At 39.6% G+C, this 19,349-nt stretch overlaps 1 protein-coding gene across 4 annotated transcripts in view; it reads right to left on the reverse strand.

The window, feature by feature from the left end:
- CEP44 (centrosomal protein 44) overlaps positions 1 to 18,382 on the reverse strand; it is a 56,601-nt gene extending 38,219 nt beyond the window's left edge. For 2 of the 4 annotated variants that reach the window (XR_012688255.1, XM_075197617.1), the window contains exons 1-6: positions 17,011 to 17,095; positions 12,762 to 12,884; positions 10,071 to 10,218; positions 7,982 to 8,128; positions 2,048 to 2,143; positions 369 to 518 (exon numbers count right to left, since the gene is read on the reverse strand). Coding sequence is in view for 3 of the 4 variants with exons in the window: in XM_075197617.1 (XP_075053718.1) it covers positions 369 to 518; positions 2,048 to 2,143; positions 7,982 to 8,128; positions 10,071 to 10,218; positions 12,762 to 12,850 (630 nt within the window). In the remaining variant the exon portion in view is untranslated. Of the gene's footprint in view, positions 1 to 368; positions 519 to 2,047; positions 2,144 to 7,981; positions 8,129 to 10,070; positions 10,219 to 12,761; positions 12,885 to 17,010; positions 17,096 to 18,309 lie in introns of those variants that run through there. The other 2 variants (XM_075197625.1, XM_075197636.1) reach the window with 2 other exon arrangements.
- Positions 18,383 to 19,349: the final 967 nt, after the last annotated feature.

The following is a 19,349-nucleotide window of genomic DNA, read 5'->3' on the forward strand; positions in this document are numbered from 1 at the left end:
TGTGTGTATGTGTGTGTGTGTGTATGTTAGGGAATTTAGACTGTAAGCTCCAATGGGGCAGGGACCGATATGAGTGAGTACTCTGTACAGCGCTGCGGAATCAGTGGCGCTATATAAATAAATGGTGATGATGATGATTTTACCAAAAAGCATCTCAGAGCCCATTACACCAGTATACAATGCAAAGCTCAGACAATTCTACTCACCAACTTCTGTGGTTACATCATGGGTTGGCTGTATCCAGGTACAGATTAGAGAAAGTACACCATCAGTAAATAACATGCATGGATATACTGCTCTCACCCCCCTTACTTTCTTGTAGCACCGTAAAAGAATATCAGTATCTAGATTTTCAGGTCTTTTCTTACCACGTTCTCACTTTGATTTTCTGCTTCAGAATCAGACATATAAACTTCTCCTTCTTTCGGTGACACTGTTCGTGACACAAACAGTTCAGCTGTCGGCAATGATGGACAATGAAGATTGCTACTTGTGTGCCGCTCCACAAGGGAATTTTTCTGTAACAAAAATGACATGAAAATATTAAATATAGACAGACCAATCAGGGGCAAACGCAGGATTTGTAGAGGGGGGTTTCCACACCACGCCGCCAGTGGGTGTGACCAGCATGTATGGGGGTGTGGCTATAATTTCAGACAGTGCTTGGATGCTCTCCAACTCTTCCTATCCCCATAATATACATGGGCAATGCTGCGTGCACTACTGTAAGGTGCACGCAGCTCTCTATTTTAAAACAGAGCCGTGTGAAGCGGGGGCAGGGTCCTGCACCTCAAATATACAGTGCCCCAGGCTTGGAGGGGGTTTTCCAGGCACTAGAACCCCCCCCCCCCACCCCGTTTGCCTATGCCAATATAGACTGGTGCGGAAGGAAAGGCATAATGGTTTAATGATGCCAAAGATCATTAAACATCTTTAGAATAGTGTCATGATGGGCGAGATACCGTAAAAAACCTATATACAGTCATTTCAGCTACTGTGATATCACAGTGTATAAATCAACCAAATCACACAGTGCATATGTGCAAAAACAAGGCTGACAAGCTGACAGTCACTGCATGTCTGCTCAGTAAGAGAAGCATCTCCTTCCTAACATGTCAATCTCCTACAGAGCGCTGAAATAGAGCATGATGAAAGTACAGGATACATGATACAACATTTCAGTTGTATCATGTATATTTTTCAGCTAAGGAACGGACAGGCTTTAAAATATTAATATCAAATAATAATACTTGCACTTAACATTGGTCTCATCAGCCACCCCCACAGATGCATCCATTTTGTGGCTATGCACTTATCAGTATAGTAGCGCTCAGTGACTTCACCAAGGCACAGCCTTGTTATTCACTAGGCCTGACCTAGAATCATGAGGTACTGCTTCATTCTCATGAATATTCATTCAGTTGGCAAGGTGGCAGCTTCCACCATGTGCAGATGACAGCTCCATTATAAGGTTGGTTTCTACAAAGAAGACATATTCTTCTCACACAATATTTACACATAAAGCTCCTCAGCTGCCATATTGATAATAGTTGTGACTGGTAAGACAACACAGAGTGTATAGACCAGCCATTTATGTGAATAAAAGAAGACAGCCAAGATCCTGAGCTCATCAACACTATACAGGGTAGAATCAGAGTAAATACTCTTAGAATTTCCAAAAGTGCAAATACTTCTATACTGGGAACATTTCAGTTAACAACGTAAAGAAATCAGAACTCCTCCATTCATAAAATTACAAACTGAGATAACCCAATATAAAATGATTCCACAGGGACTCGTAGATCCTATAGTGAACATATAGGCTGCATTCCTATGAAGATTTGTTCACTCACAAAATGGCTGCCTCCACTGTGTGCAGGCGACAGGTACAATTAAAAGGAAAGAACCATTTCACTTTGATGGTGTTGACATGAAGCAGACACACAAAGAAATACCAGTTTATCTTGCGACCTGTCACAGAGAAGCCCAGCATTCTAGGGAGATTTTTACATGTGGTTTCAAGACATGGGTTGAACATACTACTTACTTGGGAAAGCTTTTCAGTTTTCACCGACTCTTCAGGATAAAATGCTTCACATTTATCTTTTACTGAAACCACTTTCTTAATTGTTTGTATTTTAACCTTTTAAAACAAAAAGTAGATTGCCACCTGTCATTAACTGGAGGGAAAAACCACCACCTCTACAAAAGTTCTTATTTAAACAACAAAATCACAAAATATAAAATTAAAATAAGACAATAGGCAAGAAATCTTGGGAGATTTTACAGAAGACAACAAATGAGAAGTATTCTTTGTAGTAAAAGTGGAGAAGTCAGGACCATCGATGGTCTGTAAAGGAGCTGAAGGGAAACATCCAGTGGTGCAATATAGAAAAAACACAGGTGATAACAGCTCCAAGTGATGCAGACACAAACACTGTATTCAATTATTTTTATGAATATGCTATTCAATAATCAAATATGCAAACCAGTGACAAGGTAAAGGCCAAAGCTGCGATAGGCTTTATATATAGGCTTGTTTACTCCTAGGAAACCTTGCATGTAGGCTTGCTAAGTATTTGCATAGAATACAAACACGGCATAATATAGAAAAAAAAATGAGAGAGAGAGAGACACAGACAGAGAATATATCTAAATCTCTCTCTGTCAATGTCACACACACACACACACACACACACACACACACACACACACACACACACACACACACACACACACCTCAAAAACAAAAAGGCATTTACATATAGAAGATTCAATATTTGCTTTACCACCTAGTCATAAGAAACACACAAAAAAAAAAAAAAAAAAAAAAAAAAAACCCCACACACACACACCAACAAATCAAAGCTCAGTTTAACTGCGTAACTATGCTTACACACTAGGGGCTAGATTTACTAAGCTGCAGGTTTGAAAAAGTGGGGATGTTGCCTATAGCAACCAATCAGATTATAGCTGTCATTTTGTAGAAGGTACTAAATAAATGAAAGCTAGAATCTGATTGGTTGCTCTAGGCAACATCCCCACTTTTTCAAACCCGCAGCTTAGTAAATCTAGCCCTAGGTATCTGTCAGATGACACATGATTTTAAAAGGTTTGGCCTCAAACGATGACAGCTGTTCCTGAAAGCAGATTGTAAGATGAATATCACTTGCATGGCATTTTCTCATAACTTAATACATTTCTATTCTAGCATAATTTCAGCATATACCAACTTGATTTTAACTACGTAATCCAAGTCCATGTGACACTACCCTTATTGTCTGCTGCCTACACCATTGCCTTAATATGTTTGGTGGATAAATAAAATGATGCACAGGTGGTAGCACACTAAAGCAGGAGAGGCATTAAGAAATTACAATGAACACTGAGTAAAATTTGAACATGAACAATGAATCAATTTCACTTTAAGAAGTAATGCAAATATTTACTCATGGTCATTCTCCTTCAATAGCTTGCTAGTGTTGGAGAAGTAGCTCACAGCAAGCCTTAAAAGTATCCTCTTTGGACACTAGAACATCTTGTACAAAACATATACACCAACTTGAAGGTGAAGCCATGAGTTATTATCTCTCCACTTTTAGTTAAACAGAACTTTTTAAGTTTGACGCACAGTTCATTTTATATTGACAGAAACAAATGAGGGTTTCACTGGATTATTCAACAGTTCCAAGATGTTATCACTACTAACATAACAAGCTCAGTGTGTATCAGCAGGTAGAAGGATGGGAACTTAGTGTAACATTTATTCAAACAAAATCCATTTCAATGGGAAAAGGGAGACATAATTCAACAGAGTAGACTGTGACCTTCAAAGATATCATCAAATATATGGAAAAATACATTGTTCCCCCAAGTGCTATGTCCTTTTCCAGAGTATTCTTGCCTGGAATACTTTAATGTATTACTCCAGCACTTTCCTACATGCTACATCATTACCTGCTTTATAACATATTTAGTTTATAAAGCTGCACATAAACTACCTGGGTGGCCATTCTACACCGCATAACAAGTTTATTCCTGGGGACTGTCCATCATCTAACGGCATCACAGCTGCTTTAGATCTTCTCTATGTAACCAGTAGGACACATCCAAGACAAACCTTAACTTAAGATGTCAGGGAATGAATGCACCCAATGAGAGTAAGAACACTGGATCTATTGTAGGTTTTGCAAGTTAGAGTAACAGCTGCTATAAATACAAAATAATGGAGGCCAGTGGTTATCAAACACACTGAAACTGAGTCGTCACAGTTTAACTGGGGGGCAAGGCCGTGAGCATGTATTGCTGCATGGGCACTAGAGTGGTCAGGGAGCAAAACCAACCTGTAGCCAATCAGAGCATAAGGACTTTTTCAGTACTAGCATGAAACGTAAGTAATCAGAGCATCACAGGTTCCCAGGGATAGCCCAACCAGAAAGTTTGCAGGTCTACCGGTAACCAATCAGCTTTAGAATTTGCAAAGGGCTTGACTAACCTGTAGCCAGTGCATTAAAATGTGCACAATTCAAAAGCTAACAAGTCCAACTGCAAAACAAACCGCAACAAAGGGCCTAAATTAGAGTATATCAAACATTCCATCATTGAGAAACCATGTGGCGCTGCAGATGGGGGCGAATTTTAGTGTGTTAATAGATATAGAGTTGGGAGAGGGGCATACCCTAGCCTACATCAAAGTGTTTTTTCCAGCATACAAAAAAAAATGCATATGCATCACAAAATTTGTCCAGGCGCAAATGTGTTCTTTTTAGCTGAATTTGCTCCTAAATAAGGCCCAAAATGTGTGAGGAATGGACCACTGCATGTAAAAAAAAAACAAAAAAAACAAACTGTATATAACTTGTTTATTAAACAAAGTGATTGGTTACTCATGAGAGTAGATGAAAGGGATAGAAATGTGTGCACTTACGCAAGTAAAGTGTCCATTGAGGAAGTACAATCAAACAAGACATCTTCAAACTGATTCTCACACATGCAAACAGCTAAAGTACATAGACAGACATTTAGGGGCAGATTCAATTGGCCGCGATTTTACCAAGAACATCACAGCCGCGCTTTATTACCGTTTTTTGCTTGCTCCTCTAAGGGGTGAGAGCAATGGTAACCGTTAATTGCACTAAAAAAAAATCATTATCAATTATCGTGTAGTATCTTGTGGCCGTTCTAGGACACTACATGGCGATTTTTTTACTAATTGAATCTGCCCCTTAGAACTAGAATTATACATTTCTCTAGAAATATGTAACTTACATTATCGCAAGTTAGCAATTTAATTTCACGTGGCAGGACAAGATTTAAAATAGATTCAAGGGCTGGAGAATCCACATTTGATGGCATTCCTCATTCAGCCGACAGCTGCAAAGCATTTCTTCCCCTGCTTAAGGACTTTATTTTTAACTAATCACCCGGAGGCACTGGATACCAGGCCTTGGCCTTTACTTTCAGTTGACCATCTTTTGTACCATCCAGACATATGTTAAATAGGAAAGAGCTTTTTTAGGTGAATTTTTACCAATGCAGTAAAAAAATTCTAACATACACAACAGACAAGTGTAATAAAAACAGTGGAAACAGCCTTATAATTAAAGACATAAGAATTTCAACCGCAGTATTTTAGGATAAAACGGATATGTTTAAAGTAATGAAGGGGTGGTCCTAAAGTGGACACTGCCCTCATCCCGAATAGCCGATCAGCAGAGGTCTAGTCTCCATGGGACCTCTGGCATTTTTCCGCTAGACTTCGCTCAGCGAGAGCAGACTTATACTATTTGAGCACAGTATTCCTGGACGAATAGGTAAACAATCACGTCACACAGCTTCATTTACCGGTGCCACCCAGGCTGAAACGTGTTAAATTAACAACAAAGTGTCACATCTGGTTATTCCTTGTCACATAGCTGCTGATCTATACATTACGTAAATGACATAAAAAGACATACAAATAAATACAAATACTTGTGCCACTGCCATTACTTCCCTTTGGAAGTCCTGCACTGCAGAACACATTCCCTATAATAAGACAAGGTTAATGGGAAAATTGTGCACACATGTACTTCTTAAAACAAAATTACACTTCCTAGGCCACAAACAATTTCATCAGCCGCTAATGGACTCCAGATCAGCTGGACAAAGAACCACGGCCAATTCATAATTAAAGATGTTTCAATGGTTTAGTCCAAGTGTCATTGTAAAAAGACACGTTGCGTTACTAGCAATATGAATTGAAGTCAGGTTACATTTATTCAATATGGGTTTGAGTGGTCTTTCTGTAATTTAAGACAAAAAACAAACAGTATTGCACAAATAATAACAGTAATTAACTCTCCCTTGATATATATACTCCGATGTCTTAGCTGATAATATTTTTTAGCAAATGGAAGTAAAAATAAATGTCTCTGTGTTTTTTGCTCTTATACTATACAACACAACAGATAGAAAAAGAAATATTAAACAACCACTACTAAGGCGCTATATGATCCTAAATGCAGCCAAAATCCTAAACTCAGGTAATACAATCTGAAATAGTCAATAATAACAAAACATTAGAACATTCAGTGCATAAAAGTTCCCATAGAAAACAAATGGTTAACAGCAGTCCATAATCACAATTCCGTTCTTATAGTAGGGTGATTATTTCTGTGACATAGATGTAATCTCTTTCAAAGTGATTGAGCCCTTCCCATCACCTTCCGTGGGAAATAATACAAATGGATTCCTACCAGGGTTCCTGATGTTCTCAGCGTATAGGATATCCAGCGGAATCCTCTGGATGTCAAGCAGATCTTTGGAATATCACCACTTTTCCACCTTATTACAGTCCTCCAAACGTTGCTCACATCCTTTGCTGGCCTCTCAATCTTGCTGAGTCTCCCGCACTGTCCAATTTATCATTAGTAAATTAAACTGAGAACAAATGTCCAAAATATTGATTTAGATGTCCTGGGCTGTCATTTGCACTCTCTTAAGGGCCCCAAGGTTATTTTTATAACTCCTTTGGTGGCAATGTGTGTAGCTCGATACCGTTTTTTCTGCAGCCAAAACTGGGATGCTTAAAGTAGTCAACAGCCAGGACAGTCTCTCATATCCTGCATTACCATTGATGCTGTGCTAAGGGGGCCCTTAAGAGTGCAAATGACAGCCCAGGACATCTAAATCAATATTTTGGACATTTGTCCACAGTTTAATTTACTAATGATAAATTGGACAGTGCGGGAGACTCAGCAAGATTGAGAGGCCAGCAAAGGATGTGAGCAACGTTTGGAGGACTGTAATAAGGTGGAAAAGTGGTGATATTCCAAAGATCTGCTTGACATCCAGAGGATTCCGCTGGATATCCTATACGCTGAGAACATCAGGAACTCTGGTAGGAATCCATTTGTATTATTTCCCACGGAAGGTGATGGGAAGGGCTCAATCACTTTGAAAGAGATTACATCTATGTCACAGAAATAATCACCCTACTATAAGAACGGAATTGTGATTATGGACTGCTGTTAACTATTTGTTTTCTATGGGAACTTTTATGCACTGAATGTCCTAATGTTTTGTTAAGATAGAAAAAGTGACTACTAGCACCATACCAAGGAGAATTGACCGGATCATGACAGTAAGAAAACAACTGGCCATAAAGGGGTTATGTATGAAGTGAAAAACAAATTCACCAGTCATGCAAATTAACATTTAGAAATGTATTAATTGTCCACAAGAAGATGGTCTGATCAGTCTATTGGGCATTTTCCCACCCGTCAATAACCCACTGAACACAATATGAAAGCATTCGGGATGGTCTAAGGAAATCCTTTAGATTCTTAATTAACAGATAGCCATTAGGTATCCCGGTACTTGGTACAATTAGATATATTTCATGTACAAGAAACAGGTAAAAATTATTGAAAAGTGCTGCATGAAAAACATTAAAAATATTTATAAAAACAAACCAAGAGACAAATGTGAAATATTGTACCTTGTTCTGACTTGCAATTTCCTTGTGTTTTTTCACTACACAGTCGATAATGTCACAAACAGTCTGTATCTTCCTCTCCGAAAATGCACACTGAAGAAACTGCTGCTTTGATAATACAGGCTTGTAATGAAACACATCTCGGAGAACCTGCAGTATCAAAGTTTCAATAGTGTTCACAATAATGATTTTTTTCACTTGGCAAAAAAGACCATTAAAAAAATATATGGGGGGTATTAATATGGGTTCAGTTACGACCAGGGCAACTATCTGTGTTGAGTTTCTATATTCTGCCCAAGTTTTTGTGGGTTTCCTCCAACACTAGTAGGTTAACTGGCTTCCGATGAAATTAACCCTGATATGTTTCAGTGTGGTAGAGAATATACACTGTAAGCTTCACTGGAGAAAGAACTGATGTGAATGATTAAATATTCTCTGTAGAGTGCCCTTAGCCCGGGGCCTCCCTTCCCTTAATCCGGCCCTGTGGACAACGTAGGCACTACATCATCATCATCAACATTTATTTATATAGCGCCAGCAAATTCCGTAGCGCTTTACAATTGGGAACAAACATTGATAAGACAATACTGGGTAATACATACAGACAGAGAGGTAAGAGAACCCTGCTCGAAAGCTTACAATCTACATAAATAGACAACTGTTAATAAATTATAAATAATAAAAATGGAGCATACGAAATTGCACTGCAACTCTTATTAAATCACATTGGGCCCGATTCATTAAGGAAAGTTAAATAAAAAATTGAGTAAGTAGTCTCCTGGACAAAACCATGTTACAATGCAAGGGGTGCAAATTAGTTTTCTATTTTGCACATAAGTTAAATACTTTGTTTTTTCATGTAGCACACAAATATCAACTTTACATTTCAGTGAACAAATAAGCTATCAATTATTTGTGTGCTGCATGAAAAAACATAAAGTATTTAACTTATGTGCAAAATATAAAACTAAATTGCACCCCTTGCATTGTACCATAGTTTTGTCCAGGAGACTACTTATTCAATTTTTTTACTTAACTTTCCTTAATGAATCAGGCCCATTCAGTCCTTTATTCTAGTAATTTAGAATATTATTTTTCTCTAGTTACCAGAACACCACTTTTTCAAAAGGCTGTAAAAGTTTTTAGAAGGGAGGAATTGTCTTAGGATGGGGCGGGGTAGGCAAGTGTGAAAATGTGAGTTTAGAGGGAGCACTTGAAAGATTCGTGCTTGGGGGAGAGTCTAATCAGGCAAGAAAAACAGTGAGGCGAAGGTCATTGACAGAACATAATAGGAGAGTTGGGGAGTATTTCTTGACAAGGTCAGAGATGGAGGAGGGGTAGGTTAAATAGGGCTTTATAAGTGAGGGTAAGCAACCTGAACTGTATTCTGGAGGAAATGAGGAGCCAATGGAAGGCCTTGCAGAGAGCCACACAGAAAGAGGAAGGTTGTGAGAGAAGGAGCAGTCATGATGACGCATTCTGGACAAATTTCTGGGAGGGGGGACAGATGTTTGACAACAGCTCAGAGAGGAGAAGATTGCAATAATCAAGGCAGGAAATGACAAGAGCATTTATGATGGTCTTGGTGGCATCCAGAGAGAGTAAAAGGCGAATCTTGGCAATGTTGCTAAGGTATTTCTCCTATAAATACAATCATATTACAACTCTCACATAATTTAATAAATGTAAAAGACACACAAGTTTTATTGAGTCAGTCTACAAAAACAAAACAAAACTGGAAGGGCGCCCGAACTTCGCAAATGCTGTTTTATTTTTCAATCTGTTAAATTTAAATAGTAATTCTGCATTCCAAATGTACAAAACTGTGTGATGGGTAACGGTGTAATGTGCAGAGGATGTGCAGCGAAACATTTAGTCTGACCCTGGGTGTCCAAACTCTACTTACGTTACTTAAGGGTCTGTCAAAAAAGTATGCTCTATTGATTATTATGAAAACATTGTTACTGTACTTGGGCAGTGTTTGCAAAAGCTAATCGGGTCATGGAAGGTGGTAGGAAGATTCCCAAACACATTTCGTTTGTAATTTAGAGAACTGCCATTTTTGCTAAATTATGCAATAAAATAATTTTACCTTGTAAACCGCGTCGATAAATCTTAAATCACTCTTTCCTGCAAGTTCAATATCTAAAGACGCCAAGATCTCTGCAATGTATGTTGAGTAACAAGTGAATGTGTAGCTGATAATAGGCAGCGAGGCTGCAGGATCACCCTTCACCAACCTATAGGTAGAGAATAAAAATGGAAAAATAATTAATATCAAAGTTTACGAATATACATAAACATTCAATAGTCAAAAGTACTGACAACATATAAGATGCAATAAAATAAGAAGTACCTAATAAAAGGTTTAGATACCATTACCCAAGTAGACTCAAGTCATTTTTAAGATGATTGAGTTCAGTGTTTGGTTAATGGATAATTCTCTTTTGAAGAATTGTTGTCACATGATAGGGATCATGCTATTCCTTTTCTTCATAAGTGCTATTCACAATGTAATTGTGCATGGGATGGCAAAAGTTAAGAAAAAAATAGCAGTCATGTACACAAGTTCTGTGTTGCAGAGTGAAATGTCTTGCGTAGCGGCAATGGTTTTTTTTTTGTTTAATTCCTCTACCGTAATGTAATCTACTGTTGTGAAATTGGTGAGAGACTTAAAATAATTTTAAATTTGAAATAATAGCCTGAATTTTCATCATTGCAGGATTGAAAGTCTAATGTAGCCGATTATTTCGTATACTGCAAATATTATATATAAAACTTTTCTCTCCAATCTAAATGCAGACCAATGTAAGGCCATTCTTTTCTTAAATTGTCCAGTGGTCTCCCCAACGTAATAATGCCCACATGGGCAAATTCCAACTTGCTGGAACATGTAAAAAGAAAGACAGAGTAACAGGTCAGCTTTAGAGGTGGGTAGGACGAGGGAAATCACATTAACCTTAATGCATAGAACTTTTACATTACACTGTGCATTCTGTAGTAGCACCTTCTAGGAAAAGAAAAAAAAAAAAAAAAGTGTATAAAGGGGTCTGTTCCCTTCCAAACTTCAATTAGACGAGCTGGTGCTCTAACCTCGCACTACAGGGTTCAGCCACCTCCTGAACAAATATCAAGCTCTCAAGTAATGTAGCATGCCAGACAAAAAAGCTTCAAACAGTGATTGAATCAAAATTTCAGATTTAGTTTGTTGTTTATGTTTGTTGGGCAATGAATGCATCGAATGATAGGTGGACGTCATGAAGCACAACATTTTGGTGGGGCTTCTTATCCCTTCAGTGAAGCTCCCTGAAACATGCATCACGCCATCCACCTGTCATTTAAAAATGAGCTGATGAGCTGTTTGAAGATGTGCGGTCTACACGTTACCTTTCTTGAAAATATGATAGTCCTGCCATTGGCAACAAGTAGCCCCAAGAAGTCATTTTCTTGTGTTTGCTAAACGTTCCCCTCACCACCGTCTTTACTCTTCCTTTTCAACCGCAGGTAATTACTTTATTTTCTTAAGGACACTTGTTTAAAGGGGAAGAGGATGGGAAGATGATGATGCACAATAATTTCCATTGTGTTTAAACAAATATATTGGGTCCGCAAGCAAAAAAAGCTGGCTGTATTTTTACATTTACTTTCTTGCGCAAAACACAAAAAAAAGGAAAATAAGTTCAGATTGCCTCTAATTAGAATTGTACGTTTAACAACCACTAAACCAGAAGTAACATTTGAATAGTATTAATCCAAGCTGCACAGCACTTTCATTAGGAGCACCCATTTGTACTCTTTTAAATGCTTAATGATCCTTTAAATAATTTTGTTTATACAAACACTGGGCCTCATTTACAGCTGGGAGTAAATTCAGCAGAAGGTGCAATGCTGGCAAAACCATGCTGCGTTGCAGGGGGGGGGCAAGTATTCAAAATGTGCATATTTAGGGTTAGGATGGGATGCACGTCCTAGCTCAAATCTAAATCACAGGCTAAGAAAAAAGCTGTCCTCCATGCATAAGCAGACAGTATTTTCCATGCATCAAAAAAAAACAAAAAAAAAACATGCATTTGCACCCCTTACATTGCAACATGTCCTTAGTGCAAGTTTGCTCCTAATTCTAAATGAGTCTTACAATTGTTTTCCTGTATAACACTTTGGGGTGGGGAATTCAATTCCCCCCAGAATAAATTTGCGTTAAATGTATTACTGTTAATACAGTAAATTTAACCCGGATTTCTGCTTGTGGCTCCTTGAGCCGCACGCAAAAAACAGTGTTAAAGATTACCGTACTAACAGTAATTATGCGCACTATTACCCTAGTAGCAGTAATAGCGCGCAGGCCGCGTTACTTTTGTCAGTAACGCGGCCAATTGAGCCCCCCCCCGTAAACGCATTACACTGTAACCAAATAAGTAGCTCGATTACTGACTGGCTCTTCAATTCTACAGCATTTGCCCACCCGTCTTTACTGTGGAAAAATGCAAATTCAACAAGTTTTCTGAAGGTGGTGTTATTATTAATCTTCTAAATCAATTTAATAGAAGATTAATACTTTAGGATTTTAAAATTGTATTGTCAGATATCGAAATGGAACATATTAAAACAATTTAAAAACTTTGGAAAAAAAAAGCTTCACAGCTTAAACATGGAACTTGAAGGACTTTAAATGTTAATTTACACAATTTCTCATATAGAAGGGAGTAAAGAGATTTTTGTTTATGTGTTTCAGGCCATGAGACATTTTTTTTTTTTTTTTTTTAAATAATGAAAAACATCTTACCCTGAATAGTCCACATCCCTTGGATAATTAAGCAATCTTAGTCTTTGTTCCATTTTTCGGACGACCCCTTTAACATCCCCTGTGGTCATGGTTACTTCTTTCACGTTCTTGATTAAAAATTTCCTGAAAAAAAAAATAGCTTTCATTTTCAGATATTTAAAAATGAACACATTACATGTGACGATTACACGCTAAAATTTAGATCCAGACTGTAGAGTAAGAAAAAAAAATTAAACATATTTTTAAAGATTTGCATTAGTCTTCTGTTTGGCAATTGTGCGGTGTTTGTTCTGGTCCAGTTATTCTCCATTAGGGACATGTTACATCATTCAAAGCTATTGTTCTCTATCTTGGATTAGCAGTTTATTTAAAATGTCTTCAGAAGATGGGCTACAAGAAAGTTGATGGAAGGTCAAAGCCATCCATATAGTTTAAACAAATTTATATTTATTTTTTTTAAAGTAGATTTTAGTGGTGATGCTTTTCAAAAGAAATAAGATAAATATTTTAGGTGAGCACTTTTATGCCTAAAATACACATTTCAGTACTTTGTAGTTTGTGCCTTAGACAGACTTCGTCAGACACAGATGCATATACGAGTGTCAGGAGGCATATATTTTGTGAGTGCCTGATCCCTGGTAAAAAACACGCATTGATGATGACGATCAGCAGTAATATCTAGCCATTTCTCATTGGCAGGTGTGACGCGGTTTATAATTAAGGACTATTTTACTGTATAAGCGCAGTCAGCGCAACTGCTAGCACATATTAGAAAAATATTTTTTCTTAAAGCTATGCTCAAGAAATATTTGCTCCAACAAAGGAAACAACATTGTGGGTTTTTTTTTTTGAGTACTGAAGTCAGCACATTTTCCAAACACTGCAAGAGCCACCATAGGAAAGATTGTTTTCCTTCTTAAGGCTATATTCAGTAAATAACCACAAAAGGCTTGGAAGCCTGCTGGAGGGCTAACTTTGAGCACTAGATGCATTTTTTTTTTTTTTGAGATTACTAAAAGTTTGTTTTTAAAAAATGCATCTTTTACATATATTACATTAAAATTTAGTGTCATTATAACATTAGGAAAAAGTACAAAACGTAATGTTGAGAAGTCAGACATGTACCCCAGAAAGATCCGCACAATTGATTAATTGTAGTGTGTCATTCAGTAATTGTAAGTCCGTCCCATGAATTACACAATTCTATAGTTCTATATAATTATATAGGATCTGCATAATTGACTAGCTGATTGTAGGATGTGTTAGGTCATTAGGTATCACAAAGTACACAAAGCTTGACTTGTGAAAAGCAGTAAAGTAAGAAACAGTACCAAATCATAGATACTACTGACATAGTAGCACCCTATTCTTATACAACATCCTGTTAAACACATAATGGACAATAATGTATCAACTCTGAGCTAGCTTCTATGAGCTATTTCCATTGAGAAATACAACATAGGCTCTGCAGGATATACGCCCTGCTCTGAATCTTCATCTAGCCGTCTCTTGTGGATATACGCAGTGTTCTCCCCAGAAAATTTTGCCAGTCGGGTGGGGACAGTTGTAATACATTTTTTCAATTATAATGAAAACAATGTTGGAAGTTATTGCCCACACCTGCCAGGACTGGTCAGACTGGTGGTCTAACACACACTGCTGACTCTAGTACTTGTTATAATAAGAGAAACAATTTATACTATTATAATAGGACTTCAAGAGCCGGGTGGCAAGTATAAACAGCCTGGTGGAGCACCCGGGACATATGTGCTGGGGAGAACACGGATACGCCTGATGTCACATTGGTGCATATACAAATGATGCAGACCTCGACACATCTAGAGGTACATTTGACTCAGCATACATACGTAATTGCATCTTTTTTTCCCATACGGTTTTAAGTCTGCATTTCTTTTATTTATTTTACATAAAATGTGTCCAGCTCTACATGAGGCCCTCAGTGTGCCAGGAGCAGAGGAGCTTCTATGACAGTGTTTCTCAACTCCAGTCCTCAGGACCCCCTAGCAGTACATGTTTTCCATATCTCCTTGCTTGAGCACAGGTGTATTATTATTATTATTTATTATCATTTATTTGTTGGGCGCCACAGGGTTTTCGCAGCGCCTTACATAATACGAACAGTAGACCATACAGGGTAAAACATCACAGAACAATAAACACTAAGTACCAATGCTTCGGAAACTCCGGGCAGACATATGGAGTGAGGGCGGAGCAGAAGAGTCGGTATGAAGACAGGAGGGGAGAGGGGCCCTGCTCATAGGAGCTTACATCCTAAGGGAGGGTGGACAAAACAGGCACGAAGGGAGGCAGTGATGCAAGGGAGAAAAAGGGACCAGGGGAGAGGAGGGAGAACAAGCAGAGTGGATGAGGGGTTAAGTGGATGGTTGGTAGGCTTTCAGGAACAGGTGAGTTTTGAGTGCCCGTTTGAAGGAGCACAGATTGGGAGCGAGACGGATGGAGTGAGGGAGGTCATTCCAGTGCAGGGGGGCAGCTCGGGAGAAGTCTTGGACTCGGGAGTGGGAAGAGGTAATGAGAGTGGAGGAGAGGCGACGGTCGTTTGCCGAGCGCAGGGAGCGAGCGGGAGTATGAATGGTAAGGAGGTTAGAGATGTAGGGAGCAGTAGACTGGGAGAGAGCTTTGTAAGTGGTAGTAAGGAGTTTAAAGAGGATTCTGTAAGGGAAAGGGATCCAGTGTAAGGCCTGGTAGAGAGGGGAGGCAGAGGAGGAGCGACGTGAGAGAAAGATAAGTCTGGCAGCTGCATTGAGTACAGATAGGAGCGGGGCGAGATGGGAGAGAGGGAGGCCAGTGAGAAGGAGGTTGCAGTAGTCCAGGCGGGAGATGATGAGTGCATGGATGATGGTTTTGGTGGCGTCTTGTGAGAGGAAGGGTCGGATGCGGGCGATGTTGCGCAGTTGGAAGCGACAGGCTTGAGCAAGGGATTGGACGTGGGGGCAAAAGAGAGAGAGGAGTCAAGGGTGACACCCAGGCAATGGAGTTGGGTGACAGATGAGATGGTAGTGTTGTTAACAACGATTGAGAGGTTGTGGTGAGAGGGAAGTCTGGAAGGAGGAAAGACTATGGGCTAGATTTACTAAGCTGCGGGGTTGAAAAAGTGGGGATGTTGCCTATAGCAACCAATCAGATTCTAGCTTTCATTTATTTAGTACATTCTACAGAATGACAGATAGAATCTGATTGGTTGCTATAGGCAACATCCCCACTTTTTCAAACCCGCAGCTTAGTAAATCTAGCCCTATGAGTTCCGTTTTGGAGATGTTAATTTTGAGAAAGCGTGAGGACATCCAGGAGGAGATGGCAGAGAGGCAGTCAGATACACAAGAGAGGAGGGTGAAATTCATAATTGAATTCAGTACTGACTGACGCAGGAGGGTGGGTGAGGAGAGGGGGGTGTATTCATTACTGACTGACACAGTGTAGCAGGTGGTATAATTATTTCACTGGTCACCTGGCAATCCTGCACGGTTAGTGGGTCCTGAGGACTGGAGTTGAGAAACACTGTCCTATGGCTATGTGCAGACGCACAAAGCAACAATGTGATACTTGAGATAAGATTAGCAAACTCACCAGAACATTTTGTACCATTCTCAACAACAAGCAAAGATGGGCAAATGGTCATCACAAAAATGTTACACTAAAATATGGGGTTGAAACAATTATGTCACACCTGAGTACCAGATATTTGTGGGTTTCTCCCCTATAACCTGAAGCAGGACCTCCTTCCATAAAGAAGGAAACTCACAAAAGGTATTTAATAGGATAATAAAATATGTTTGTAGTGTAAACGTGTGTTCAGGTGCTGGGGGAAATCTGCCCCCCCAGGCCGGTCCCATAGTGGGCTATGCTTATAAAATCAGAATTGTATTCTCAACCGAGAATGGAATGACATTTTCCAACACACTCACGCTAGTTCAGTCATCGTGCGAGTGATCGAAACACAATACAAGGTACTGACTCGGTGGTACCGAGGTCCCAGTCTTTTGGTTAAGATGTTTTCAGGGCTCCCTGACCTATGTTGAAGATATCAACTGGCATCTGGCACTCCACTACACATCTGGTGGGAGTGCACAGCTCTCAGACACTTTTGGGAGGCTGTGTTACTCATTTCCAAAGAATTGTGAGGAAAGAAGTACCCAATTGTCCAAAATATTGGTTACTCAACTACATCAAATTGCCCATTTCTCAATATAAAAAATCCACCTTGAAATACCTTAGTTGCGCTGCAAATGCTGCGATACCGGTCCACTGGAGATCTCCAAAGCCCCTTCAATAAAGGAATGGGTCGCGTGTTTAGGCTTTTATATGACTATGGACGACATGATTTTCTCATCAGCTGACAAATATAGGGAATATTACCTACTATGGTTCGAGTGGATTGAATTTAAAGATTCTCCACTGTAGTTAATGGAGCAGAGCTGGACATAACGAAGAACACAAGTTTTAGCAGCATTTCGGATGTCAGCTGGCGTACATTAGCACAACAAGTTCCCGAAAATAAGATTTTTTCGGGACTTGCTAAATTGCGCCCAGAGCAGTCACCATAGTGTTGTATGGTGACTGCTCGCAAAAACGATCAGGAGTAAAAAGCAGCAGATATCAATGATATCTGCTGCGATGCACCGTTAATAAATTTGAGTTGGACACATCGTGGACTAAATTACACGGTAAGTGCACGATAGTGCACTACCGTTGTTTCTTAAATATACCCCTTAGTCACATTACGTTTGCTTTATTTGAAAAAAATAAATTTCCTAGGTTGCCGAATGAAAGTTATACTTGTAATGTACGCCACTTGAATGTTGTTGCCGTAGATCCAGCTCACTGCACTGCATACTATTGAATTGAATCTACCTTGACATATGACATGCTGTATTATTTTCAATAAAAAAAGGACTGAAATTGTGTGTGTGTGTGTGTATATATAATATATATATATATATATATATATATATAATTCAGAATTGTTCATTACATGCCTTTGTTGAACAGTGAATATATTATGGTTCTATGAACAATTGAAGGATGCTTCATGTTATTTAGTACTGGTCCATACAAATAATAAACTGACTTAACAATAGCTCTCCAGTTGTACACTACATCAACAAATACTTCTGAGAGTTTCCATTAAAAATCATAGTGCATTGTGCAAGTTTTCTTTTAACCATGAACTCTGATTACCACTATACATAAATGGCAATCATGTCAGCTCAGTACCACAATGTCACATCCAGTAGAGCCGTACATCTAGTAAAACAACAAGGTAAACTTAGTACAGAACATGTACAGTAAATCAGTGACTCGCTGTCCTTGAGACATCACTAACATGTTTTCAGTTTACCAGGACAATGAACGGGATCTTAACCTGTGAAGGAACTATAAGTCCCAGCATGCTCGTGTCTCTCGCACCTGGAATGCTCCTTGTTAATTAAGCCTACTAGATTCTGAAGCTCCTGCAGACAGCGATAATCGTAGTGAATACACACTGACATACCTGATCACACTGACATACCTGCTCACACCGACATGTACTATAACTCAGTGCTGTCTGTATCGGAAGTAACGCAAAAGCAATATAGCAACACAGCCCAACGTTTCTAGGCGGCCCCGCCCACCTCATCGCCCATAGCCAATGAGGAACCTGTCTATGAACTACCAATGGTAATTTATCTTACACCAGGATCCAGCGCTGTATGAATGTGACATCAGCATTGCGATTGGCTCAGAGATGCAGGGACGGTTCAGAGGGGTGGTTGCGGGATATTTGACGGTTAGGCGCCTGGTGCTTGGCGCTTGGTGTGTGTGTGTCAGTCATAGACTGTGACTGGCTTGTGTGTTGTCTACCTGGACGAGCCTACTCGCAGCATGTTAAACTGTGTTGTGTAGTACTGACTGTCAATAAATACATTTATTTTATTTTACAGATGGTTCGCAACAACACCCATCAGGGACTTGGCTTCATATTCTTACGGCTCTGTTATGATCAGATATCACTGGGTCAGGACAGGGAAATGCGCTCAGATACTACCCTGCTGGAATACAACTCCCAAGTCCTACTCCCCCCCCCAATTTGCTTATACTGAATTTCACCCAATTCTCCGGAATGGTAGGCCACCCTCATGGATCTTCATGTGCAGGGCAAGATTAAGGGAATGGAGGCCCCTGGGCTAAGGGGGCCTCCATTCCCCCGTGAGGCCCCCCCTGTGTGCTGCCCACCATGAGGCCCCCCCCTGTGAGCCGCCCACCGCCCCCAAGCGTTTACCTCTTCTCCTGTCACTGTAGTCCTGCGGCACGCTATGAGCTCTTTACTGAGGAGATTTCGTGAGAGTGAGACTGAGTCTCACTCTCACGAGATCTTCTTAGTAAGGAGATTACTGAGCATCGGGGAAGGACTACAGTGACAGACTTTCAAGGGCCCCCTGGATGCCCGAGGCCCCTGGCCTGTAGCCCAGTTAGACCTCGGGTCAATCCAGCCCTGTTCATGTGTAGTGGGGCAGTGATGAAGTGTTTAGCTGCAAATCGTGTCCCCCTCCCATACTATGTCATAACTTG

This window comes from Mixophyes fleayi, chromosome 1 (assembly GCF_038048845.1).
Source record: "Mixophyes fleayi isolate aMixFle1 chromosome 1, aMixFle1.hap1, whole genome shotgun sequence".
In the NCBI taxonomy this organism is placed as follows: domain Eukaryota; kingdom Metazoa; phylum Chordata; class Amphibia; order Anura; family Limnodynastidae; genus Mixophyes; species Mixophyes fleayi.